Genomic DNA, 27,599 nt, shown 5'->3' with positions numbered 1-27,599 from the left:
ATGGCAGGAATGACGTATGAGGAGAGATTGGGTTGATTGGGCTTATACTCACTGGAGTTTAGAAGATTGAGAGGGGATCTCATCGAAACCTATAAAATTCTGTCAGGCCTGGACAGACTAGATGCAGGAAGGATGTTTCTGATGGCCGGGGAGTCCAGAACCAGGGGTCATAGTCTAAGGATAAGGGGTAAGCCATTTAGGACTGAAATGAGGAGGAATTTCTTCACCCAGAGAGTGGTGAACCTGTGGAATTCTCTGCCACAGAGGGCGGTGGAGGCCAGTTCATTAAGTATATTCAAGAAAGAGTTGGATATATTTCTTAAGGCTAAAGGGATCAAGGGATATGGGGAGAAGGCAGGGACCGGGTACTGAATTTGGATGATCAGCCATGATCTCATTGAATGGTGGAGCAGGCTCGAAGGGCCGAATGGCCTACTCCTGCTACTATCTTCTATGTATCTATGTATCTATGTTGGACCTGGCAGCCACGCATTACAAGTGGCTGTGAAAGTCACCACCGCCCTCATTTTTTTTTGCCACTGGTTCCTTCCAGGACGCTACTAGAGATATATTGAGGGTCTCGTGGTCTGCTGCACATAAATGCATAAAGGCAGGTGACGGATGGATTGTTTGTCAGGGCTGGGAGTTATGTAAATTTGCCCTGTGATGACAATAGCCAAAATGACTGAGCACTCACATTCGCCTCTCTGGCTGGCTTTTCACAGGTGCAGGGTGCCACCGATTGCACACACGTGGCAATCCGAGCACCACCACAGCAACCAGGAGGTTTAATCAACTGCAAGGGATAGTATTCAGTCAAGGCACAGCTGGTGTGCAACCAGAAGAAAAGTTTCATGCAGATGCGCGCCAGATTTCCCGGGAGCTGTCATGATGCTTTCATGCAGCGGCAGTCCAACATTCCAGACCTTTTTGTTCCAGGAAGCAGTCTTAAGAGCTGGCTGATAGGATACAGGGGATACCCACTTCAAACCTGACTTATGACACCTGTGAGGTCGCCTTATCTGAGGAAGATGTTCTTGCCATGGAGGGAGTGCAGTGAAGATTCACCAGACTGATACCTGGGATAGCAGGAATGACGTATGAGGAGAGATTGGGTCGACTGGGCTTATACTCGCTGGAGTTTAGAAGAATGAGAGGGGATCTCATTGAAACTTATAAAATTCTAACAGGACTAGACAGACTAGATGCAGGAAGGATGTTCCCGATGGCCAGGGAGTCCAGAACCAGGGGTCACTGTCTAAGGATAAGGGGTAAGCCATTTAGGACAGAAATGAGGAGGAATTTCTTCACCCAGAGAGTGGTGAACCTGTGGAATTCTGTACCACAGAAGGCAGTAGAGGCCAATTCATTAAATATATTCAAGAAGGAGTTAGATATATTTCTTAAGGCTAACGGGATCAAGGGATATGGGGAGAAGGCAGGGACAAGGTACTACGTTTGGATGATCAGCCATGATTTAATTGAATGGCAGAGCAGGCTCGAGAGGCCAAATGGCCTACTCCTGCTCCTATCTTCTATGTTTCTATGTGAGGAACCTCACCAATGAGACACAGGAGCGCTACAACTAGAGCCGCATGACCACCAGGTGTGTCATAGAGCAAGCCATCGGAATGTTGAAGATGCGCTTCAGGTGCCTTGATAGGTATGGAGGTGCCTTCCGGTACTCACCAGTGGGGGTGGCCAGAATAATAATGGTGCGCTGCATCCTGCACAACACTGCACAGCAGAGAGGACTGCAGGTGGAGGACTACATTCACCACTCATCTTCAGATGAGGAGAACATTGAGGAGCAGGAGAATGAGGAGGAGGACGAAGACTTCAATCCCACGTAAGATAAAGACGCTTCCTATTGCTTCTATGTGATGCATCCCATGCGGCTTCAGTAGAGGTAGAGGCAGACTGCTCCGATCTCTGCCTTGACTGTTAAGATGCTTTTGGCCGACACCCCCTGGGAGCCCCGCCAGAGACTGCTCCAGCTGCACCTGTGCAGGAGCAGACGAGGTCATCAGGAGAAAAGGCAACATGTCAGGTACTGACTGGGGAGGGGGGCAACGGGTAAGAAGTGGGAGCGCTTTGAGTGGAGTTCCCACTTCCATGTCTCCTTTCGCCATCATCCCTCTCCTGGGCCAGCACCACATCACTCCTACCACTCTGCTGTAGACCAGCTTGGTGGAGATCAGTGGCACATTGTAAGGTCATGGAGAAGGTATCTGTCATCCTGTTTAAGTTAGCAGACATGTTGGCAACCAAAGTCTGCACAGCCGTGGTCATGGCAGGCACGGACTCATATGAGAGCCATGCTTGAAGCTCCATGGAGGCGGCTACTCTCCATGGCAGGCATTCTCGCAATTACCAGCACCACCAATGCGCTAGTGATCGAGTTGGACTCTTCTATTCTCTCTGTTAGTGCGGAGCGTGTGTGTGGAACGTCTGTCAGTACCTGGCTAAGTTACTGATGCACCTCTAGCACTCTCCTTCTCAACGATGGCTCCCCTGGGTTCAGCATCTGTGTCCAGGTGAGCAGAGCTTGGAGAGGATTGCACCTCCCCAACGCAGACTCTCCAACCCACCCCGACATGGGCTCTCCGCAGCTGCCCCTGCCACCAGTGTCTGCTCGTGCTCACTTGTGAATCACAAAATGAAAACCCAACTAACTCTCTAACTGGACCCACTGAAGTGTTAGTATTCGCACTGGTGCATGGCTGTACGCCCCGTTACTGTGCGCCGTCAGAAGGAATGAGGTGCTCTGCGGAATCGTGCTCTTGCATGTCATGTGACACTTATTGTCTGTGTGAAGACCCTAGAAGACAAAGAAAAGGATATGATTTAGTTGTGGCAAAGTCAATCTTGACAATTAATCTTCTCTTCGTTCATCAAATGAAATAAAGTCAGCAAATGTGTATCAGAGGTATTTGTAATTCTCCCACCAGCTATCTGTGAGCTCAGTGTCTCTCCATCTCCAATTGAGAGGGACGCAGATGTGCCACTTATCTCCAGGGCATCCTCCGGTGCATCTATGAGCTAGACTATTTGTGGCGGCCCACCTCCAGTTCTGTCCCTGTCCCCCCCCCTTGTGTTTTGCACTCTCTTCTCCTAGAAAGGGTGAAAAAACAGACCTTGGAGTGACTGAAGGTGGGGTATTCACACGATAGATGCAGTGCATTCAGTGAGGGTGCCTATGAGATAGATGCATCACATTGCATAAGGAGTGGGGCGAGTGTCAGCGGTGGTTGAATAAATGGGGATGTGGCGAAGTGCATAGGAAGTGAAGGCTGGGTGGTGCTGATAGTGGAGTGGGTGTGAGGAGTGATGTGCTGTGATGGAGCATGCTTGGCAAAACAGAGTGAAAGGTGGGGGGGTTAAACCACAGGATGTAGATGAATCAGCAAATGGACTCACTTTTCCTGACTTCCTGCACTGCATCCAAGACCAGGACACGATGCTCCTGCTGCTCACCTCCTCAGCTCGCCCCTTCCAACCACGCCATCTTGGTGGGAGCCGCAGGTTTCTTCCTCCCATTGCTGGGGAAAAGTAGGTCCCGCCTCCTCCTGACTGCACCCAGCGGTAATTCCAGGGAAGCATCATTGAATCTGGGTGCTGCCCTTTCTCTCTGTGCATCCATCCTAAACACCTCCTGGCTCCTCCAAATTCCATTTCTACATTGGCCCTTTAGAGTTGAGATTGCATCATGCGGGTGCCCGCTGCGCAGCTTGGAGACGCAAAACCCGGAAATCAAAGGTGAAATCGGAGAGCCCGATGCGCTGACTTCACTTCTGGGTCTCGCCCGTGCAATTCCGCCTGCCACTCCCAACCGCTCGGAAGCCGTCTTCATATTAATATCCGGGACATTATCTCTGATCCCTCCCTAGAACCCAACAGCAATGGGTCCCCATCATGGTTAGCCACTTTGGTGGCAAAAACAGGAAGGCAGATTATTATCTGAATGGCAATAGATTGGGAGAAGGGGAAGTGCAACGAGACCTGGGTGTCCTTGTGCACCAATCGCTGAAGGTAAGCATGCAGGTGCAGCAGGCGGTTGAGAAGGCAAATGATATGTTGGCCTTCGTAGCGAGAGGGTTTGAGTACAGGAACAAGGATGTTTTGCTGCAGTTGTACAGGGCCTTGGTGAGACCACACCTGGAGTATTGTGTGCAGTTTTGGTCGCCTTATCTGAGGAAGGATGTTCTTGCCATGGAAGGAGTTCAGCGAAGATTCACCAGGCTGATACCTGGGATGGCAGGACTGACGTATGAGGAGAGATTGGGTCGATCGGGCTTGTACTCGCTGGAGTTTAGAAGAATGAGAGGGGATCTCATTGAAACTTATAAAATTCTGACAGGACTGGACAGACTAGATGCAGGAAGGATGTTCCCGATGGTCAGGGAGTCCAGAGCTAGGGGTCACAGTCTAAGGATAAGGGGTAGGCCATTTAGGACAGAAATGAGGAGGAATTTCTTCACCCAGAGAGTGGTGAACCTGTGGAATTCTCTACCACAGAAGGCAGTGGAGGCCAATTCATTAACTATATTCAAGAAGGAGTTGGATATATTTCTTAAGGCTAAAGGGATCAAGGGGTATGGGGAGAAAGCAGGGACCGGGTACTGAATTTGGATGAGCAGCCATGATCGCATTGAATGGCGGAGCAGGCTCGAGGGGCCGAATGGCCTACTCGTGCTGCTATCTTCTATGTTTCTATGTTTCTATACCACCTCACCCACTCAAGGTTCCACTCAGTCTCCATCCCGCATTTTATAAGTCAGCAAAATATTTCTGTTGCCCTCTGGTTTAGTTCTCCAAAGAGATTCAGGGAATAATACTGCAAGGAAGATCTTCCAGTGTTATTCCTATCAATAACACCTAGAGATTTGCTGTGAGAACTAGAAAGAAAGGAGCAGTATCATTTTACTGACGCACACTAGGCCTCTGAGAGGGAGACTCCGCTACATGTGTATTTAGTGAATGGCAGGCAAAAGAAAGGACTTCAGGTTGGACAGAAAGTATTCTGCCTATTCAGGAAATACATGAAGCATTCTAGGAAGCCTGCGGAGCCTGGGAATGAAGACACCTGATTTCAGTCAGCATCAGAATGTAGGAAAATAGTGGGTACAAAGCTGATGCTTTGAAAAAATCCTATCTACTAAAATCATCGTTGGATTTAACAGGCGATTGCATCAGCTAATACTGTTGCCCTGACCTTGCAGCTGTCCCAACATCACGTGGAACCAAGCACCGAAAATTAGTGTGAACCAATATTAGACGTGACAGCAGTGGCCAAATACATTGGCAAGAGGCTGCAGAATTGATGATGAGCTCAACATTACCTTGGTCAAACATGTAGACTGCCCTGTTACACTGGCCTGAGACTTATTAAAAGATTCTAATCATGACTTGAAGTGCTTGTGCACTTGGCTCCATTGCTTCTGGTATGACCTGCGTTTTCCAAGAGTTGAAGTTCAACATGTTATTCATGGTGGGGAAATGGATTATATCCTGTATTAGCTAGCTACTGAACCCAACTAACTGGTTAATCGCTGGTTAGTTACTGAACCCAACTAACTGGTTAATCGCTGGTTAGTTACTGAACCCAACTAACTGGTTAATTGCTGGTTAGTTACTGAACCCAACTAACTGGTAAATCGTTGGTTAGTTACTAACCTAACTAACTGGTAAATCACCAGTTAGTTACTGAATCCAACTAACTGGTTAATCACTGGTTAGTTACTGAACCCAACTAACTGGTTAATTTCCGGCTAGCTACTGAACCCACCTAACTGGTTAATCACCAGTTAGTTACTGAACCCAACTAACTGGTTAATCACTGGTTAATTACTGAACCCACCTAACTGGTTAATCACCAGTTGGTTACCAAACCCACCTAACTTGTTAATCACCAGTTAGTTATTGAAACCAACTAACTGGTTAATCACTGGTTAGTTACTGAACCTACCTAACTGGTTAATCAGCAGCACCAGACAATGTTCATCTTTGCTGATCTCTTGCGCTGTTCTTTAGCTGCCTGTGTTAGGGAGCCCATGAGGTATGTACACTGCACATGCTCACATGAGGGTTTGCCCACAAAATTATCCTCATTTTTAATACCATAAATCTTCAGGAAAGAAAACATCCAGACATAATTTTATTGAAGTCAATCAGCAGAATGTAAATTAAAAACAGACTTCTTTGAAAAGTTAGGAAATGAGGTGGGAGAACAGTGAACAGCACAGACTATGTAAGCTGCAGTACTGCGTTGCCCTGTACCCAATGCTTCCTCAGTTTACTTTGAAGTACTCCAACATGCTGTACCTCCTGCTGATTTTCCCCTTGAAAATGATTCACATATTTCATAAATTTTCCAGCTGAAAAGGGTGTTTGATTTAAATCAAAATATATAAGGTATTCAACTATGATGGCATGTTACTAGGTTAAGAATTTCATAGATGCTGATATAATACAGTCTATTGATAGCAGTGTCAGCCTTGGCTCAGTGGGCAGCACTCTCTCCTCTGAGTCAGAAGGTTGTGGGTTCAAGTCCCACTCCAGAGACATGAGCCCATAATCCAGGCTGACACTCCAGTGCAGTACTGAGGGAGTGCCGCACTGTCAGAGGTGCCGTCTTGCGGATGAGACGTTAAACCGAGGCCCCGTCCGCTCTCTCAGGTGGACGCAAAAGATCCCATGGCATTATTTCAAAGCAGAGCAGGGGAGTTCTCCCCGGTGTCCTGGCCAAATCTATCCCTCAACCAACATCACTAAAACAGATTATCTGGTCATTAGCACACTGCTGTTGGTAGGATCTGGTTGTGTGCAAATTGGCTGCTGTGTTTCCTACATTACAACAGTGACTAGACTTAAAATGTACTTAATTGGCTGTAAAGTGCTTTGCGATGTCTTGAAGTTGTGAAAGTCTTTCTTTTTTTAAAGAGGGACTTAGCAGCCGCTTTGTTTAAATATGTGTTTATGATAATTCCTGCCCAATCCTATGATCCAATTCAAGAACACATTATGTAATAAGATGAAAACTTAGCATATTATTTCTGTTAAATGTGCATGCTAAGGTTAATCAAAACATACTATCCTTTCCCATGTACACAGTGTATGCAAGGGAGGGGCAATATCCTGAACATACCTTATTAATATTGAAATCGGCACTCACCTGACAGTCACAATATCCTGAAATGTTTGCAATGTGACAAAAAAAGTGATGAGCTGTTAATGTCATCTGATTTGTGAAAACTATTTATTGGTGAGCTTTTGCCAGCTGCCACAGCCTTGTGCTGTGAACTGATTGGTGGAGATAGACTTTCAATACATGAGGGAGAACAAAATGCAGGAAGACATGTGAGAGCAAGTGGAGAGGAAAAAACCCCAGAAATAGAGGGAAAATGAATAAAACAGACTTAAAGTGTAGAGAGAGATTATTTGGAGAAATGGAACAAACAGAATGATGTCAGGTTATTTGGGGTGGGGGGGGGGGGGGGGAGAGAGTGGAAACTGTCAGAGCCAAATTCACAAAGATGAGAGAGGACTGAAACAGCCAGAGGGAAATATTTAACTCAATCTATGTCTCAGACAGGAGACAACACAGCGAGGGAGAGAACACACAGAAAACCAGATTTACAAGGATGATACCACAACTGAGAGGTTATACTTATCAAGAAAGGCTTCTTCTTCTTTTTGTGTCCTCTCGCTGTTCCCTTTGGGGAGTAGTGGAAGGGTTCTCGGGCTGAGTAACAGTCTGACCTTCCATGGCCGTAACCATCGTTACACCAGCCAATAGGATGGCTAGTCCTATACGGCGGGAGGGTTTTATGGGCTCCCACAACCCATACGATGAGGGGTGGCCACCCACATCCACCGGACACGAGTGTCCCGCTGGAGGCTCTGATTCCACTCGCTGGGACTGTCTGGAGTAGGGGGTTCGAACCCTGCACCTTCCGGCCCAGAGACGGGAATGCGACCACTGCGCCAAAGGCTCACTCCTTCAGGAAAGGCTTAACAGGCTGGAGCACTTTTCTCCAGGAGAGAGAAGGCTGAGGGCTGGCCTAATCGAGGTTTCTATAATTATGAAAGGGGTTTGATAGCGTAGATGCAGAGATGATGTTTCCACTTGTGGGGGAGACCAAAACAAGGGGCTGTAGGAATGTCTAGTTCCTATCCAAAAGACTGAGGTCCACTCAGGTGATCAAATAAACGAGGTTTAATGAAAACTAACAGAGTTTAACGGATAACTACAGGAGAACATCGAATATAGGTCTAGTCAGTTCGGAGGCTCCACGAGGACTGCTTGGGCGGTCCCGTGGCTGACGTCATGACGTCATCACATTTTTCCCGCCGGTGGGGGATCACGTGATGAACGGTGTGACGTCATTGCGTTTACCCGCGCTATTAAAGTGATCACGCTCTGTACATGTAAACAGTGAAAACAAAGATACAGACTCAGGCTGTAGCTAACATACTATTAAAGGGAATTATATACAATTGATCGGAATCCCTTAGTGGCTCCGCCACAGGGCCATACATACAACATAGTCACTAATAAATCCAATAGGGAATTCAGGAGAAACTTCTTTACCCAAAGAGTGGTGAGAATGTGGAAAGGGGAAGCTAGATAAACACAAGAGAGAAAGGAATAGAAGGATATGCTGATAAGGTGAGATGAAGAGGGTGGGAGGAGGCTCACGTGGAGCATAAACACCAGCATAGAACATTTGGGTTGAATGGTCTGTTTCTGTGCCGTACATTCTATGTAAAAATCTATAGTAAACAGATAGAAAAGGAAAAGATGGTTTCGATTTGCATATTTGGCCTGAAATTCCTCTGGACCTGATCCCGACGACAACAGCAGGATCGCCCGGTAGTTTTTGGGATGTGGGCGTCGCTGGCAAGGCCAGCATTTATTGCCCATCCCTAGTTGCCCTTGAGAAGGTGGTGGTGAGCCGCCTTCTTGAACCGCTGCAGTCCGTGTGGTGAAGATGCTCCCACAGTGCTGTTAGGGAGGGAGTTCCAGGATTTTGACCCAGCGACGATGAAGGAGCAGTGATATATTTCTAAGTCAGGATGGTGTGTGACTTGGAGGGGAACTTGGAGGTAGTGGTGTTCCCATGCGCCTGCTGCCCTTGTCCTTCTAGGTGGAAGAGGTCGCGGGTTTGGGAGGTGCTGCCAAAGAAGCCTTGGCGAGTTGCTGCAGTGCATCTTGTAGATGGTACACACTGCAGCCACGGTACGCCGGTGGTGGAGGGAGTGAATGTTTAAGGTGGTGGATGGTGTGCCGATCAAGCGGGCTGCTTTGTCCTTGGATGGTGTTGAACTTCTTGAGTGTTGTTGGAGCTGCACTCATCCAGACTTGTGCCTTGTAGATGGTGGAAAGGCTTTGGGGAGTCAGGAGGTGAGACACGCGCCGCAGAATACCCAGCCTCTGACCTGCTCTTGTTGCTACAGTATTTATGTGTCTGGTCCAGTTAAGTTTCTGGTCAATGGTGACCCCCAGGATGTTGATAGTGGGGGATTCGGCAATGGTAATGCCGTTGAATGTCAAGGGGTGGTGGTTAGACTCTCGCTTGTTGGAGATAGTCTTTGCCTGGCAATTGTGTGGAGTGAATGTTACCTGCCACTTATCAGCCCAAGCCTGAATGTTGTCCAGGTTTTGCTACATGCAGGCATGGACTGCTTCATTGTCTGAGGAGTTGTGAATGACACTGAACACTGTGCAGTCATCAGCGAACATCCCCACTTCTGACCTCATGATGGAGGGAAGGTCATTGATGAACCAACTGAAGATGGTTGGGCTTAGGACACTGCCCTATGGAACTCCTGCAGCGATGTCCTGGGGCTGTGATGATTGACCTCCAACCACCACAGCCATCTTCCTTTGTGCTAGGAATGACTCCAGCCAGTGGAGAATTTTCCCCCCGATTCCCATTGACACACTTGGTCCAATGCTGCCTTGATGTCAAGGGCTGTCACTCTCACCTCACCTCTGGAATTTAGCTCCTTTGTCCATATTTGGACCAAGGCTGTAATGATGTCTGGAGCCAAGTGGTCCTGGCAGAACCCAAACTGGGCATCAGTGAGCAGGTTATTGGTAAGTACTGCTTGATAGCACTGTCAACGACACCTTCCATCATTTTGCTGATGATTGAGAGTAGACTGATGGGGCGGTAATTGGCAGGATTGGATTTGTCCTGCTTTTGTGGACAGGGCATACCTGGGCAGTTTTCCACATTGTCGGATAGATGCCAGTGTTGTAGCTGTACTGGAACAGCTTGGCTAGAGGCGTGGCTAGTTCTGGAGCACAAGTCTTCAGCACGACAGCCGGGATGTTGTCGGGGCCCACAGCCTTTGCGTGGTGGAGACCTCAGGAGAAGGCCGATATGGATCATCCACTCGGCACTTCTGGCTGAAGCTGGTTGCAAACGCTTCAACTTTGTCTTTTGCACTCACGTGCTGGGCTCCACCATCATTGAGGATGGGGTTATTCATGGAGCCTCCTCCTCCCGTTAGTTGTTTAATGGTCCACCACCATTGATGACTGGATGTGGCAGGACTGCAGAGCTTTGATCTGATACATTAATTGTGGGATCACTTAGCTCTGTCTATAGCATGCTGCTTCTGCTTTTTTGCATGCATGTACTCCTGTGTTGCAGCTTTTTTTTTTTTAGGTATGCCTGGCGTTGCTCCTGCTCTTCTACACTCCTTATTGAACCAGGGTTGGTCCCCTGGCTTGACGGTAAGGCAGAGTGAGGGATATGCCGGGCCATGAGGTTACACATTGTGGTGGAACACAATTCTGCTGCTGCTGATGGGCAACAGCGTCTCATGGATGCCCAGTTTTGAGCTGCTCTGCTCTGAATCTATCCCATTTAGCACGGTGGTCGTGCCACACAACACGATGGAGGGTGTCCTGTGTGAAGACGGGACTTCAATGACTGTGCGGTGGTCACTGCTACCAATGCTGACATGGACAGATTCATCTGCGACAGGTAGATTGGCGAGGATGAGGTCAAGTAGGTTTTTCCCTTGTGTTGGTTCTCTCACCACCTGTCGCAGGCCCAGACTGGCAGTTATATCCTTCAGGACTCAGCCAGCTTGGTCAGTCATGGTGCCACCGTGCCACTCTTGGTGTTGGTCATTGAAGTTCCCCACCCAGAGTACATTCTGTGCCCTTGCTTCTTCCAAGTAGTGTTCAACATGGAGGAGTATTGATTCATCAGCTGAGGGAGGCAATCAGGAGGTTTCCTTGCCCATGCCATGAGACTTCGTGGGGTCTGGAGTCAATGTTGAGGACTCCCAGGGCCACTCCTTCCCGGCTGCATACCACTGCGCTGTGATGGTGATGGAGGAGTTTGGGACATTGGCTGAAAGGTATGGGCCTAGAAATTGAGTTGGCGCCGCGCCAGGGCTTTAGCGCCAGAAATTTAGCGCCGGCACTAAGTCCCCCTGCGCGCGCCAAAAATTCAGTAGCGCCGCGCCCAGACGGCTGCTGGCGCTACTGGAGGGTGTCAGCGCCTCGCAATGGGCGCTGACTGCCGCATTGCGGCGCTAATCCGCCGCTGCGGCACCCGATGCAGTGCGGCAGGCTGGGGAAGTGCAGGCCTCCGCCTTCCGTTAAGGAGGAGCTGCCTGCACCCGACCGCTGGCTGTTGATCTGTGGAGAAAAATGAGCCCGGCACCTCGGAGAAGTGCCGGGCTCGCGGCCCACACGCATCTGTGCCGCGGGGGGGGTGTTGGAGGAGTCCGGGGAGGGAGGTGCGGGCAGGCGGCCGCCGGGCGACCTTAATGCGCCGGCGCTAAGACCCGTAGCGAACTTTTGAAAAATCGTTGGTTGCGGCTGCCACGGGCGAGGCGGCCGCAACTCAATTTCGGCGTTCGGGCGCGTTGCCACGGCAACCGGGACGCTGCGCACACTGATGACGTCATCGGTGCCGGCGCAGCGCAACCGGCTAACGCCGATGGCAGCGCCCAAGTGAATTTCTCAATCGGCTGTACTTGCGGCGCTAGGCCCTCTAGCGCCTCAAAATGGGCGCTAACCTCACTCAATTTCTAGGCCATGATTCTGTGAGTATAACTAGTCTGTGGGACAGCTCTCCCAATTTTGGTACAAGTCCCCAGATGTTGGTGAGGAGGACTTGGCAGGGTCGACTGGGCTGGGTGTGCCGCTGTCGTGTCCTTAGTCGGTGCTGAGGTTGATCCATCTGGTTTTATTCTTAGCGTTTTTTAAAACTGAGTGGCTAGGTATGGGGGGATTGTCATATGAGGAGAGATTGAGTAGACTAGGCCTATATTCTCTAGAGTTTAAAAGGGCATTTCAGAGTGAACCACATTGCTGTGGGTCTGGAGTCACATATAGGCCAGGCCAGGTAAGGACGACAGATTTCATTCCCTAAAGGACGTTAGTGAACCAAATGGGTTTTTACGACAATCCAATAGTTTCATGGTTACCATTACTGATACTAGCTTTTGATTCAGATTTATTTAATTAACTGAATTTAAATGCTGTGGTGGGATTTGAACTCACGTCTCTGGATCATTAGTCCAGGCCTCTGGATTACTAGTCCAGTAACATAACCACTATGCTACCATTCCCGTTCCTACCAGCATTGACCCTAATGGAGTTTGTAAGAGAAATCGGAAAGCATCTAATTAGCACAAGGCAGCCAAGCACACACATGTCTGGTGCACCTACCCCATTCACCCAGAAAATGTCGCCTCTGCCTGCCCATTCCAGCGGTACCCAACCCCAGTCATCCCCTCAGGCCCACGGGGAAGCTGGTACACTTCACTCAGCCTACCGACCTCCAGTGATAGTGGCTCCCAGTCCAGCCTAAGGAGCAGAGCATCTGGCATAGGCAGTACCGCCCCAGCTCTGCCCCCTTAACGTCATTTGCCTTGCAATGGCTAGACGGGGGTTCTACCCCCTTACAAGACCAGGAAACTCTCAGTAATGGCCGGGGATCCAGTGCAACCGGCCTCCACCATTTTTCTTGGGCGTTCCGCCAGTCTCCTGTCAGAGTTACAGTAAGAAACTGCTCGGTAACCCCAAGGAATTTCAGTGTGATTATCCCAACATTATTGTATTTATTTGGAATTCTTTCATATTTTCCACATCAGTATTATTTGCAAAGGAAAAATATGGAAAATTCATAATAGTTAAGTGGGGAAAAGATCAGGAAATAACTAGAATACCATCCTCCTGTAGGAGTCTACGTACTCCTAACAAAATATACTGAACTCGGAGAGGTTCAACAGAAAAGGTTTAATTGTTGAGACCACATGTTGAACACAAAAATGGCGTCAGAGACTACACCAAGTCCGACTGTCTTTCATCAGTCCACAGCTTAGACTGCCCCTCCCCCGCTCTGGGCTTAACTATGTTGCAGATCGAGTTTCTTAAAGGTGTGATCCTTCTTAAAGGCATGACGCCTGATTTATAGTCTACGGACCGAAAAGCGGATTGTGTCCTTTCTGTGATCGGTACGCCACACTCCTATACAATGTACAGATGCCCCCATAACCAGGTTAAAATAATAGCATATACGTTTTGTTGCTGATCTGATCCTCGACACAATTGCAGTTTAAGTGCTAACTGCCACAAGGTAGCCTGTGGTGGTTTAATCTATCAACCTACACTAATTAGCATCAAATATCATTTACTCTTTTCATTCAATTTGTAACAATGTGGGTAAACAGAGAAAAAGAAAGCTCTCTGTCCCCATCATGGCTGATTCTCCCAATGGGTTGCATTGAATCTGTAGCGCTGCTCTTTTTGGCTCATCTTTTCAGTGAGGCATATAACCATTGGTAAAAGAGAAAATGTGGTAATTCCCATTCAAACCACAAAAGCATTTTACTGAATCATTCACTGTACGTTGGTCACTGTACCACATTCTGCAACTCAGAGGAGGGAGAGAGAGTTTTGACCCAATCAGATCGGATCTCTCTCCCCCACCCGCAACTGGTATTCAGCCGAATTAACCAGTCGGCAGGATTAATAATATAGAAATACTTTGGATAACTGAGATGAAAGCATCGCCCATGATGGTCAGCAGAATCAGGTATCAGGATTGTGGCACAAATGGTTACCGTATCAGGCACTGGCTAAATCAAGATTAGCAGAGTCTGAGATTCGTGGCCACGTGCCTATTTAGGATGTGGTTTTGCATTGTAATCTGTTGCAATAGTTGCTTGAAGAAAGCCTGGTGTACATTCACAGTCCTAGTCTGAGATGGTGAAACACATAACCTGGAGTTTTAGGCTTTGGTACTTCTTTTGGCAAGTACTAATGGGCCATTGCAAGCGTTAAATTTGCTTACCCACCGTCACTGCATTTGGGACAACTAGCAGTAATGAAAGGTGTTGAGGCCAGAAATGCAGCACGAAGCTCAATCAAACAGAAGTAGATGCTGGGTAACAGACATTCCTTTAACATCAACCTCTTCTTTCTCTATCCTCTCATTAAAAGTCATTTGAAAACATGGTTGGATAACCAGACTCCAGTCAGGAAAGAGAAAGATGCATTTCTCCATCCTTCTTACAGCACCATGCTTCCGGAAAAACTACTCAAACATTTCTGCCAGGTTTTACTGCAATTGCTGGATGGAAATTTAAACCAAGACAATCAACCTTGAAGAAGATTACTCTGCTCCGTTTGTACTCACTGCTACCCAGTTAGCTCAAGTCAATGGCAGGATGCACATTACCTTTCTTGTTCTCCAAATTACAAGTTCCTAGATAGTTAGTTTGGCTGCAACAAAAGCAAAATACTGCGGATGCTGGAACTTTGAAATAAAGGGTCATCAACTCGAAACGTTAACACGGTTTCTCTCTCCACAGTTGCTGCCTGATCTGCTGGGTGTCTTCCAGTATTTTCTGTTTTTATTTTAGTTAGTGTGGCTGTCTGGGAGAGTCATGAAGAGGGAGAGAGGTATTCCTAGAGGATGAAGAGCCTCCCAGGGACTGACTTACGATAGACATTACAAGGGGCCTGGTAACAGATCACCAGCTGCTTTCTCAGTCATGGATCTACGACGTGGGACTTAAAACAATGGGGAGAAGTTTAAATTGCACAATGGCTAGAAGATCAGAAGTTCTGATCAGAAAAATTGTATCACCACCACTGGAACTAATTACATTTAAACAACTTTAGAACATACATGTTTTCCAAGAATTCATTTAAGTACTGTAGTAGAAATTGAAATTGTTGAGGGGTGCATCTTGAAGGCAGCAAACAATTGTGTTTTTATGGAAAGCTGATTTTACAATCACTGAACACAACATTCTGACCATGCACGTGTGGAGTCAACAGGTTGTGTACAACAATTATAGAATTTATCAGGTAGATGATCAAATGAGTGAAATTAAACTGAGTTAAGTTATTTAATTGTGTGTCCGAAATATCACAGTTACTGATAACACCAGCAGTTTAGAAAATAACTGCTACATTTGAAGATGTGTTTGTATAAACACTGGCACGGTTCCTGTTATTTGTCAGAATGCAACTACCCTAGTTAGTGCAAGCAACAAAGGGTGATTGCTTAATCAAAACTGAGTGACAGCATGCAAGTCTGTGCTTGTTCAAGGTTGAGGAGGCATACCATGCATTTCCTGTTTTTGCCTTTACGCTGTATTTACTGATGATTGATAAAGCTTTGTTTATATGCCTCCGCATTAGCTAGTCAAGAAAAAGCATTTTAAAAATCACACTTACAAAGGTGGGCAGGTCCCTTCACCGTGATCTTCACATGGCGACTCCCATATGGAACTGCAATCACTGTGTCTTCCACTGAATGGTCACAGAAATTAAAATCAGTTGTGTGTCTGATGAGCTTTGACTGGCAGTTAGCATTTATTAATCCATCACACTGAACTGGATATTCACATGGCACTTCGTTTTAGGAGTGAGCTGTCAAGAATGTCAAAAAGTGTGATTCCACACCATACTCCATTGAATCTGAATCTGGCTCCTACCCAGAACGCAAGGGATCAATCTGAGCAGAACTTGTCTGTGGCTTCACTCTACAGCTTAAGTACCTATTGAATCCAAATAGTGACAGCAGCAAGCATGATTTGCAATAAGTCATTAGCAATGATTGCTTTGCCATACATTTAACAAATAAAAAGAATCAAAGTGAGATGACATCATGCATATGATCACTACATTTCAAGAACTAGGTTCAGCACATTCAAAGTACAAATGGCTTGTGAGGTTGTCAGTCAACCATCCATTTTTGGACAGTATTGCTGTGTGCTTTACTTACCAGGGTAGAATAATACAAAAGTTTTCATGAAAAATAACCTTGTATTCTTTGGGCTGTGACATCTGATAACCATATTATTTGATTATGTTAAAATCCAAAGGTTTTGGGAATGGGTTAGGTAACTGCACCACTAATCATACATCTGTTTAATTTTGGCTTTTGGGGGAAAAAAAGTTCAAATCCAGTTTTGCTGCCACAATTTTGAATCTGAAAAAAAAAAGTTGTCAAATTCCTGCTGCTCCTTCTAGTTATTACCCTTGACATTAAGTGCTGAAGTTGCCTTTTCTGTTTTCACTCATCATAGCACTTAGCAAAGCTGAGGTTGTGCCAAATTCCATACCAGGAGGTTGGAAGTACATGGCACGTTTTTTATGGAAATAAAGTTGTGTTTACATTACAACATGAAAGTAACTTTAAAAACTTTAGGGATTTAAATATCCAAAAAAGAATATCCTAAGCCTGTTGAGATGTTTCAAAATGGTTAAATCTTTTGTACAATTGAAATTTATTAAAAAAATGAATCAGATTTCAATGTATGGTCAGGTACATAAGTTTTAAATCATTACATTGGTGTCACTTAAACAGAGCACAGCATATCTTAGCTGTGCTAGCAGTAATATAACACTCACCATGAAGCCAATTAATGCAAAGGTGTAATAAAAATTACACTGTAAATTTAGAACAGCTTGAAAATCATTCTACACTTGGCATGTTTGGAATCAATGCTTCTTTACCGTTGATTGCTTTATCACGCCTGTTTGAATCGCATGTAGTAGAGTGGTCGGACAACTCGCCACCTCATACAGAGAATGCAAAGCATTGACGTGACTGACTCTGCGCTCTATTTACAATCATATTAGACATGCAGTGGGGGGGGGGGGAAATGAAATGCCTGAATTATTACAAGCACCAGGTAGTATTTAACAATAAGGATCTTGTTAATCATCTGGACAGACCTAATAGTCAGAAAAATCTATTGCAGTGTTACTGCAGGATTGTTTCAGGCGAAATTTCAGCCTGATGTAGCATAAAGAGTATTTTTTAGTGATCTCATGAATCTAAAATGTCGATGTTTTGCAAGACTGAAAAGTGTCCCATGTCTTCCATGTCCTTGATGGCTTTCTCCTTAGCTCCAACCCATGGCCCTTCTGTCCATCTACACAACCAAAATGATGGGAACATTATGTGGATCTGGCAGTCACTAGTGACCGTCTTTATTTTTAGGTTACTTTTTAAAAATAAGGACTTCAGTCACATCAAATTGGGCTGGAAATTAGGCTGCGGATAACAAATACAAACACTATGGGGGGGATTTTATCAATGGGGACGTGATGGAGGCGGGATTGCTGCTTGTCAGGTTTTAGTCCCGCCTCCGTCGACGTCCGGCCAACCCACGCTCTTTCCCCTTGATTGACCTTGTTAAGTCCGCCCAGCGGGCTTAGCAGGCCAATTAAGGGAAAGTCGGTGACAGAGAACGTCAGCGTATGACGTTTCATCTGTCAACATTTTTTGACAGATGAATTGTCATCGTTTGACAGCTTTGAGAAGCTATTAAACACTGACAATCTCTGTTCTTAGGCGAGTCCTTGTACTCAAGACTCACCAAACCTCTTTCCTGAGCAGAAATCAGATGGCTGTTACACTGGAGAATGCAGCAGCCATTCTGTCATCTCTGCTGGTGAGATGAGGCAGCTCCGCAGCCTAAAAGGATGAAGCCTGGAGGAAGAAGAAAAGGTAAGTAATCTTATTAAAACACTTTAGACTCACCTCACACACTTACCTCTCCACACTTGCACTCATCACTCACCTGCACACCGGACATTTTGGCCCCTCCGACCCCCGGCTCGCCTCACTGACCCTGGCAAGGTTCGGAGCCGTCGGGAAGCCCACACTTTAGGTATCAAAATAGGGATTAGCCAAAAAGTTGCCTGTTAACAGGTAGTTAATTGGCACTAATCCCCTTCCTGCCTCGAGATGATGGGACCCGGTGCTGATTGGGTACCCGCCTCCTGGGAAGATGGCATGGAGGCGGGCTGGGGGCGGGATGGGTACCCGCCCCCAGATTCTGCCATTTTCCTGGCAGTCCCGCCTCCAAACCCACCTCCCCAAGGCTGGGAAAATCGTCCCCTTTGTTCTTAGTGAAACTCATCTTCTCTCTTACTATGGTGCGACATTAAGCAGTTTAAAATGAATCTTTCAAAGATGAATTTCAAAACAAGTTAAGCTTTCGTACCTATTGTTCCACGACTTAAAGACCTATAAGCAGTCACTTGCGCATCCATTTTATTTTTTTATTTTCCAATTCTAGATTCATTCCCTTTCCCTCCTGATTCGTCGCTGGGCTCCAGACTAACTCTGCGTTGGTCTAACATTCACACACGTGCACCTGCATCAGGAGTTGCTGGAGAGCGATCAGAAGCAGGCGCCTTGACCGCTTTCCTTTCTTTTCTTTTCCACTCCCCCCACCCTACCCCCGCCCAAACCCGGAATGAGGAACATAAGAACATAAGAAATAGGAGCAGGAGTAGGCCATTCGGTCCCTTCGAGCCTGCTCCACCATTCAATGAGATCATGGCTGATCTTCTGCCTCAGCTCCATTCACCGGCCCTATCGCCATATCCCTTGATGCCTTTACTAGTCAGAAATCTATCGACTTCTGTTTTGAATATACTCAACGACTGAGCCTCCACAGCCCTCTGGGGTAGAGAATTCCAAAGATTCACCACCCTCTGTGCAAAGAAATTTCTTCTCATCTCAGTCCTGAATGGCCTACCCTTTATCTTGAGGCTGTGGCCCCTGGTTCTAGACTCCGCAGCTAAGGGAAACATTCTCCCAGCATCCACCCCATCAAGCCCTGTAATAATTTTGTATGCTTCAATGAGATCCCCTCTCATTCTTCTGAATTCAAGAGAATACAGGCCTAGTTTACTCAATCTCTTCTCATACGACAGTCCTGCCATCCCAGGAATCAATCTCGTGAACTTTCATTGCACTCCCTCTATGGCAAGTATATCCTTCCTTAGGTAAGGAGACCAAAATTGTGCACAGTACTCCAGGTGTGGTCTCACCAAGGCCCTATAGAATTGGAGGCAAATTGCACCATTCCTCCTGCCAACCCGAATTAGATTAGCTAACTCGGCATAGACCAGGGATCAAACCTGGGGCCTTCCCAGTCTGGCTAGCTCAGCTATTCACTGTGTAAACCTGCTGAAAAATCAACGTTAAAAGACTTTTTTGCCGCGCAACGTAAGTAAAACCCATTTGCAATAGCTCGATCAAGGATATGACAAAGAAAAATCAAATCTATAATTTTGATCACAACAGTCTTTGGAGAGACGGTATAAATTAGTTGAGGTAATGGATAATAAATGTAAAGCTCACTGCACGTTTTATCTGTAACAAGTAACCTTATTTAGGACGAGCACTTATTGAAATAGTTCTATCAACTTTAGAATGACCTTGTGATATAGGATTCATTTGTTTCATAGAATCATTTAGGGTTTAATCCAAAAATAGAGGAATCTTGTAGATTTTTAACACTATTAGAATATATTAGAATTTAAAATGAAAAAAAAAATCAGTGCCACTTTTCACATGAAGAAAAGTTACATTATAGCCATGGATTTAAAAAATAATTACTATAAAAAAGAGACTGAGCTTCCTTGACAGCCCAGAGTCCAGATGTAATACTAAGGCACAGTGACCTAAAGGTCCCAGGTTCAAGCTATGCTGATCACAGCCAAAGTACTCGTTGAGGTGCTGATTTCGAAACTCTCAGGCTAGGGAAAGCTGGGGGTCGGGGGGTCTAGGGGTCGGGGGGTGGGAAACTACAATTGTGTAAACTCCATGCAGTGCAGAGAACTGGCTTTGTACCAGAAATGAGCCCGGCCGGCCAGAAACGGTTCAAAATGGCCCTGAAGGACGTGGGTGAGATCAAGATTAAAAAAAACTCGGTGGGGAAAGAAGTACAAAGGACTCCAGGCAGGTAGGGACAGACTTCTTTAAAAAAAAATAAACAGCCCTGCGGTGTTGCTCAGGCCCACACTAGAGAGCTGGATAACAGCCACAATATGAGCCACACTAAAGTTCCAGGCTCCTGAAGGAGGTTAGGCCTCAGAACCCAACATTTAATAAATGTATTTCTAACACAGTCTAAGGATAAGGGGTAAGCCATTTAGGACAGAAATGAGGAGGAATTTCTTCACCCAGAGAGTGGTGAACCTGTGGAATTCTCTACCACAGAAGGCAGTGGAGGCCAATTCATTAAATATATTCAAGAAGGAGTTGGATATATTTCTTAAGGCTAAAGGGATCAAGGGATATGGGGAGAAAGCAGGGACAGGGTACTGAATTTGGATGATCAGCCATGATCGCATTGAATGGCGGAGCAGGCTCGAGGGGCCGAATGGCCTACTCCTGCTCCTATCTTCTATGTTTCTAACAGGCAAGTTAGGGAATTTTCTGGGTAAGTTTGTTTGGTTATAAATTTTATTTTTATATGCGTCTAGTTGGCTAGCTGAAGAAAAGAATGTCAGCTGAAAGCAAAAAAAAGTGTTACTTGATTGGTTTGTCTTCTCCTTTCTCCGTCGCTGACTGCCCTGGTTTTCATTCCTGCTTGCTATTTGCTAATTGTTACCATACCTACCTGTTGAGTTGTGATTTGTCCGCTTTACAAAAATTAAATTTGAACGAATCAAGTACAAGTGTGATATTGTGATTTGTAAAGAGATTGTGTGATGGAAAAAACACGCATAAAACATTTAATATATGATGAATTAATCTCTTGTGACATTGGAATTTGGAAACTACAGTGACTCATACCCATCCCTGGTGGCATTGTTTCTCCCTCTTTCTCTTCCCGAGTGCTTATTTCCCCTTAACTCTTTTTGTTTCTCTCTTCTGCTTCTCTGTCTGTCTCCCTCAAAGAGGATTTGTTTGCTTTCCAAATTCAACTTTATCTTCTTTTCCTTCGGGCAGGGAAGAGAGTCACGAATGACAGCTGGCCGCCTTTGGGGTATGGTGGGGCTACAAAGAAAACTTATCCCTCAGTGGCTCCCTTCCCATCCCGTCCCATCCCCCAATCATTCATGCTTCCCCCCATCCACTAGCTCCTCTCGCATCCCCTTCACCTTGACCTCCCCACTACCTGTTCTCCTTCTGACCATCCCATAACAACCCCTACACCTTCCCCATTGAACTATCTACTCAAACTCTGTATCCTTCGCTTCCCCCTCACTCTGCTGTCACTCACCTCAACCTTATATACTCCATTCACCCCCTCATTCCTACTTGCTGCCCCCAAGGGTGGTTGGTGAGAGGCCAGAGGCACCCTTACCCACAACCACTTTCCCTCCATTCCATTCCTGCTTTCCTCAAAGGGCCTTTGTTGGCTTTCAAAATTGAAACTTTTTTTTTAAGAAATCAAATTAGAATGGGGAAAGAAATTGCCTGCCAACTTGCTCTCTACTGTGTCTTTCCCTGTTTTTCAGAAATTAGAACCTCTCTCACAGGTGTAAGCAATTAGCACTGACCTTTCCTAACTGTTAGCAAAACAAAGATGAGCCAATTAATTGGGTTCAGCTTAATACACTTTTTTTTGAAGCTCAGAGGACAAAACAAAAAGCTACAGCAGGTGTGTAATCAGAACACGGTCCTCTTTCTCTTCTCTCACACATACAAACACATAAAAAACAAACAGGCTGTGTGTGTTTTAGAAAAACTCAATATAAGTTGGCAAATACATTCTAAATACATTCTAAATTCTCCCTAAGAGAATGTTGAAGTTCAATTTTCTTTCCATTTAGCTACATACACTAAAAAAATTCCTAAAAATTTTGGCCTGAAAAATCAGGCCTCAGTTCCACGTCATCTCACTTTGCCATCCCTGTCTCCAATCATACACGAGGTTCCTTGAGGACAAGGGAAACAGGAACTCCCAGCATACAGAATCCCTCTGACCTGGACAGCTTTGTAAGGAGCGGGCAGATGCTTCACTCCTTACACAGCCAACTGGAATTTCCTAACTAATGGTCAGGGCTTGGCGTATCCAGTCCCAGCCATTTTCAGAGCAGTTCCACCAGACTACCACCATAACTCTGGCAGAACTGCGGTGGAAACTTGGCCCCCACTGTTTACCCATGACTCTGCCTGCATCAAAGTGAAACACTGTACCTGGGTTATGTCAAACAAAATACAGAAGGAGTTAACAATTTTTTTTATTGCCATTTCTTTCCCTCTCTCCTCTTCTGCAGGCACTGACTCTTGCTGAGGTACAGTTGTATGGTAAAAGTAGTCCTTTAGTGCCTCGCATGTTTTCTTTATTTGTGAGTCTACACGAGGGAGCACATCACAGTTCACCTTGATCCTTTCCTTACCCAATGCGTACACATGTATATTTTTCAGCAGGAGTCACTGGATAGCAGACCAGGACACCAAGGCCAACCGTAACACCTTCGCCATTCCCTCTCTTCCCCCCACAAATCATTCCCTCCTACCCGGAGATGTGCTAATGCAATAAAAAGAGAATCAAAGTTGGGATCTTCTATTCTGCACTGCTCGATGCGATGCCAGGCAGTGCTTTTACTCACTAGGCTGTTGGGGGGGGGAAGCATAAAAGAAACATTAAGCAGCAGACAAGCTGAAAAAGCACCAACAACATTATTATCAATAATTCACCCTTTAAAATAAATCTCACGCTCCGTGCTAATTGAGGTGGCGGAACAAATGTTTTGTTAATAGGCGGGTGACGTCAACATTTTAGCAACAGAAAATGATAGACGCACATTTTTCAGGAGACACGTGTGGTTTGGACTGTCCTCGTACAAGTCTGCATGTTGAACCATTGCCTGCACAAACTCCGCAGTTGTCCTCCTTGGCTTTACTCCCGAGTTGCCGATCACAGCCCACCACCTGCCAACAACAACATCACAGTCAAGAGAAGGCTGAAGCCGACGGTACACAAAGCTCAGGTTTCAGGAATTCTGTTTATTTTTATGTTACCCTTTACATTTTGAAGCTGGCCTCATTCTGTCACAGTGCAGCTCACTTTATTGGACTATTAATTTGTTTGGAACGTCTAACGTGCAGTTTAATTTCTGGAGAATTTCACAGCATTATAAAAAAGTCAAAGAATCTGTGTCAAATATGTGAAAAGAATTCTTCGGCTGCACTGATCTTCAAGTGCGCCTTCATCTTACTAAAAGGTTACATGTATTTATGGGGTAGTCCAAGCCAAGCCCAATTGCAAGCAATTTATAAGTCTATTTTGATAAACATGGCTACATTGCTCAGTCCAAAGTCATCAACATTCTAATGATTATCCAAGTGTCAGCTTGGTTGAGTTGACAACACTTTCGCCTCCGATCCGAAAGCTTGTGGGTTTGAGACCAGCTCCAGGACTCCAGGACCAGGACAAAAGCTCATAATCTGGACTGACCCTCCAGTGCAGGACTGAGGGAGTGCTGCACTGCCAGAGGTGCCATTATTTGGAGCCATTTCTCTGATGGGATGTTAAGCCGAGGCCCCCGCCTGCCTACTTAGGTGGATGTGAAAGATCCCACAGCACTATTCGAACAAGCAGGGAGTTTCCCCAGTATCCTTGCCAGCATTCCTCCCTCAACCAAAAACAGATGAACCGGTTATTTATCTGTGACTTTGCTTTGCACAAATTGGCTGCAGCATTTGTCGACATAACAATTAAATTTCACAAAGTAATTCTTCTGATGTGAAACACTTTATCAAATTTTCAGGATGTATCAGTGTCATGTAAATACAAGCTCGTTCTTTCTGCATCTTCCGGGTTCAACTAAACAATATCGATATAAAGCTTTAAAGCCTTGTACATTTTAATAAACCCTCAAATTACTGCAAGAGATATTATGGTCGGCGCACTCAACATGTTTGTATCAAATTCCTTTGATGGAGACACTAATTCATTTTCTTTCCTGAAGACAGTGGAACAAAGAATTTAATACAAGCATATTGGATGCACATACCATCATATGGCTTCCAGCAATTTCCAGCCTTATGTGTTAAGTGATAAGTACAATAAGACTGCTCAGAGTAACTTACAAGCTATAAAAACATGGTTAATGTTGCTGCTAAGACTAACAAAAGTGCAAAAAAAGTGATTTCAACAAGTACACGCTGTTACGGCTCGGGTTCTGGACAAAGACCTTTCTCCCCATGTAAACCGCTTGCCAAGAGTTTCCACAAGCTGACTGCGTCTCTTATGAACTGAAACCTGCACCTTTTAAACGCTACTGTACTGAGCTAGTATAGCTCAGGTCCAAACAAGGGAACCTGATCATAAATTACCAACTAGGGCGGCATTGTCGAAGGTGCATAAAATGTTAAACCAACTCTCTCTGCCTGCCTGTTTTCAGGTGAATGTAATGAAAATCCCGTGGTATTACCTGAAGAGGAACAGGGATTCTCCGCGGAGTCCTGGCCAGTAACTCTCAGTCAACCAGCACCACGAAAAAAAGAGATAAACTGCTCTCATTTATTTAGTGTCTGTGGGATCTTGCTGTGCGTACATTGATTGCCACCTTTGCCTCCATAACAACAGTGATTGGCTTTCGAAGGTAACTGATTGCCCTTTAAACTCTTTGGGAAGTCCTGACGAGATTTATTTACAAATTAAACAGATTTTTGAAAGCAAAAAGCACAATGCAAAATATTATACAGAACAAGAAATATGAGGGGTCAGGCAGCTGTCCACAAGTGGTGAATTTATCTTTTTCAGATGTCAGTCTTTGTGTGGTTACGTACAACAAATACTGCCTGCAGCTTTCCTTTAATTTTTTGGGAATGGCAAGTTATTTTTTTTGAAACACAGCCACCTTCTTGTGTTCCTTGGTCAACACAATGCCGCCTTCAGGTGGGCCTTTGAGGTAAAGTTATCACACACAGAATTTGTGAGCCCCCAAATCTCAGCATTTGATGTGCCTCGGCAGACAGACGCTATCACAGGACTAGACACCAGAAGCCAGGCCTGAGACATTTATCCAGTTTCGTTTCCTTGATGTAGCAGCAAGTTCTTTTTTTTTTGCAGCCGTCTGTGCCATCAAAACATAAAGGGGTAAAAATTGGGTAGCGCCTCCTTTGGTCATTTTAGCGCCCTGAAAACGTTAGCACCCCCGCGGCCGATTTTCCCAGGTAACGCCCCGAGAGCAAGGAGGGGGGGCTACTGGAAGTGCCCCGCCTCCCTCTTGGGGCGCTGCGAGCCAATATCGCGGCGATACTTGCCGCAGCACCACGCTCTGCGGCACGTCGCACCGCGGTACTGCAGGCCTTCCTCCCCTTATTAAAGGGGAGGAGCCTGGCGCAGCACGTCCCGGCGCCTAGCTGGGCCACCAGGGATCGGGAGTGCCAGCAAACGAGCCCGGCACTCAAGAGGAGCCGAGGCCCCGGCTGCTCTCTCAGGTGGACGTAAAAGATCCCATGGCCACTATTTCAAAGAATTTATCCCCGGTGTCCTGGCCAATATTTATCCCTCAATCAACATAACAAAAACAGATTATCTGGTCACTATCACATTGCTGTTTGTGGGAGCTTGCTGTAGGCAAATTGGCTGCTGCGTTTCCCACATTACACTCCAAAAGTAGTGCATGGGCTGTAAAAGCGCTTTGAGACGTCCGGTGGTCATGAAAGGCGCTATATAAATGCAAGTCTTTCTTTCTTCAGATTCCTTTTTCTTAAGGAACTATCTAATTCTTAAGGAACTATCTAATTCTTAAGGAACTATCTAATTGTGTTCTGACAAAAGGTCATCGACCTGAAACGTTAACTCTGTTTCTCTCTTCACAAATGCTGCCTGACCTGCTGAGTTTCTCCAGCATTTTCTGTTTTTATTTCAGATTTCCAGCATCTGCAGTATTTTCTTTTTGTATCTAATTCTCTTATTGAAATATGATTACTTTTTTCCAATTTTAAAGTTTAGCTATAATTTCATTTTTTCCACCCAGAAAACTTGAGACACATTAGAGTTTAGAATAACTAGGTCAATGCAAGCATTAAAATAGCAGACAAAGGAACACTATACAAACGTGTGACGCAAACAGCCATTTCGAGGCTAATAAGGATGTCAGCATATTCTAACAGTTACGGTAGCTCTCCAGCGATGTTATCAGTCCTGCAGAACTGCGGCCTGCGCAGCACTAGAGGGAAAGAATAACTGCTGGCAGCACTAATGGACCATATTAAAGAGGATTAGCCTATGTCCATATTATCCATTAGCAGACAGCGTAGGAATCCTGAGCTGATGTTAATGTGGGGAATAAAATGCTGTTATTTTTGTATCGCACTAAATAGTGTTAGCACTGAAAGTCACTATCTGGCTGAGCAAGGATACAAAAGGATTCTAAATTGTCCCATCTGTTAAAATGCTTCTTGGACCTGAACTAATTTTTCCCATGACTTAGCTCCCAAGAATTGGATTGTAGCATTTCTAGTTTTTACATAATCAAGTTTCCCTTGTTTGAAGAACAGCTGCTGAATTCAAAAACAGCTATCAAAATTCACAATGCAATCGTACGTTTTTCCAAAACTCTTGATGTTATCTTTTTTTTTTTCTCTCCCCATTTTATTTCCCTTTCGCGAGCCTCCCGCACACATGCAATAGCATTTTCCAGGCTTGACATGAACGTCACAGATTGCCCATCAGTCCGAGAAGGAAGGAGTGCAAGGCAGAACTTCGGGGGGGGAAACAATCAGAGGTGGGGAAAAAGAACAGTAAAGTATCGATAGTAATGTCAGATTCTTGGATCAAAACTGCACATGAATTGAACAACACCAAGTTTAACTTGTGACTAACAGAGCCAAATACTCAAGGAAATCAAAACACAAGATAATTCTGATCATATTTTGGGTGCAATTTGCTAAAGCACTGAGGTACTTATTCAAATTTCATGTTCGATTCTCACCACAGAAGGATGCTGGATGAATTGTATACCATTAACAAACGTTTTACTTTGGTTAAAACAGTTCCTCTGCCCTAAAAGGCCGTGCCAAGTTTATGCAGGAAGAGTATCCTAATGCTCTTATTACAGGTAGACTATCCTTTATCTGAACTTCCGAAAACCTCTAAAAACCGAAAGTTTTTTCGTTCAGCGTAAGTCGTGCGCACGACATGACCAGAGTGGCGCAAGACTTACGCTGAGCAGGGCAGAGGGTCACAGAGTTCCTTCCTGGGTAGGAGATTGCAGGCCGAGCCGGGCAGTGTGAAGGAGGTACCGGGAGAGTGAACCCAACAATACAGCGGTCGGTCCGATAGCTGCAGCGGCCCGTCCGATATTCTTTTCTCCCCCGACCCAACCCGCGGCC

At 45.6% G+C, this 27,599-nt stretch overlaps 1 protein-coding gene across 4 annotated transcripts in view; it reads right to left on the bottom strand.

Annotated features, from left to right (window-relative positions):
* adamtsl3 (ADAMTS-like 3) overlaps positions 1–27,599 on the bottom strand; it is a 782,675-nt gene that overhangs the window by 330,286 nt on the left and 424,790 nt on the right. For all 4 annotated transcript variants that reach the window (XM_085968860.1, XM_085968862.1, XM_085968861.1 and 1 more), the window contains exons 7-8: positions 23,057–23,183; positions 15,725–15,799 (exon numbers count right to left, since the gene is read on the bottom strand). In XM_085968860.1, coding sequence (XP_085824986.1) covers positions 15,725–15,799; positions 23,057–23,183 — 202 coding nt within the window. The remainder of the gene's footprint in view (positions 1–15,724; positions 15,800–23,056; positions 23,184–27,599) is intronic.

The sequence above is a fragment of the Somniosus microcephalus genome, chromosome 27, assembly GCF_052327205.1.
Source record: "Somniosus microcephalus isolate GS21.2 chromosome 27, FLI_Smic_1.0, whole genome shotgun sequence".
NCBI lineage: Eukaryota > Metazoa > Chordata > Chondrichthyes > Squaliformes > Somniosidae > Somniosus > Somniosus microcephalus.
Note: the sequence above shows the minus strand (reverse complement) of the source record. Positions and strands in the feature narration are given on the sequence as shown.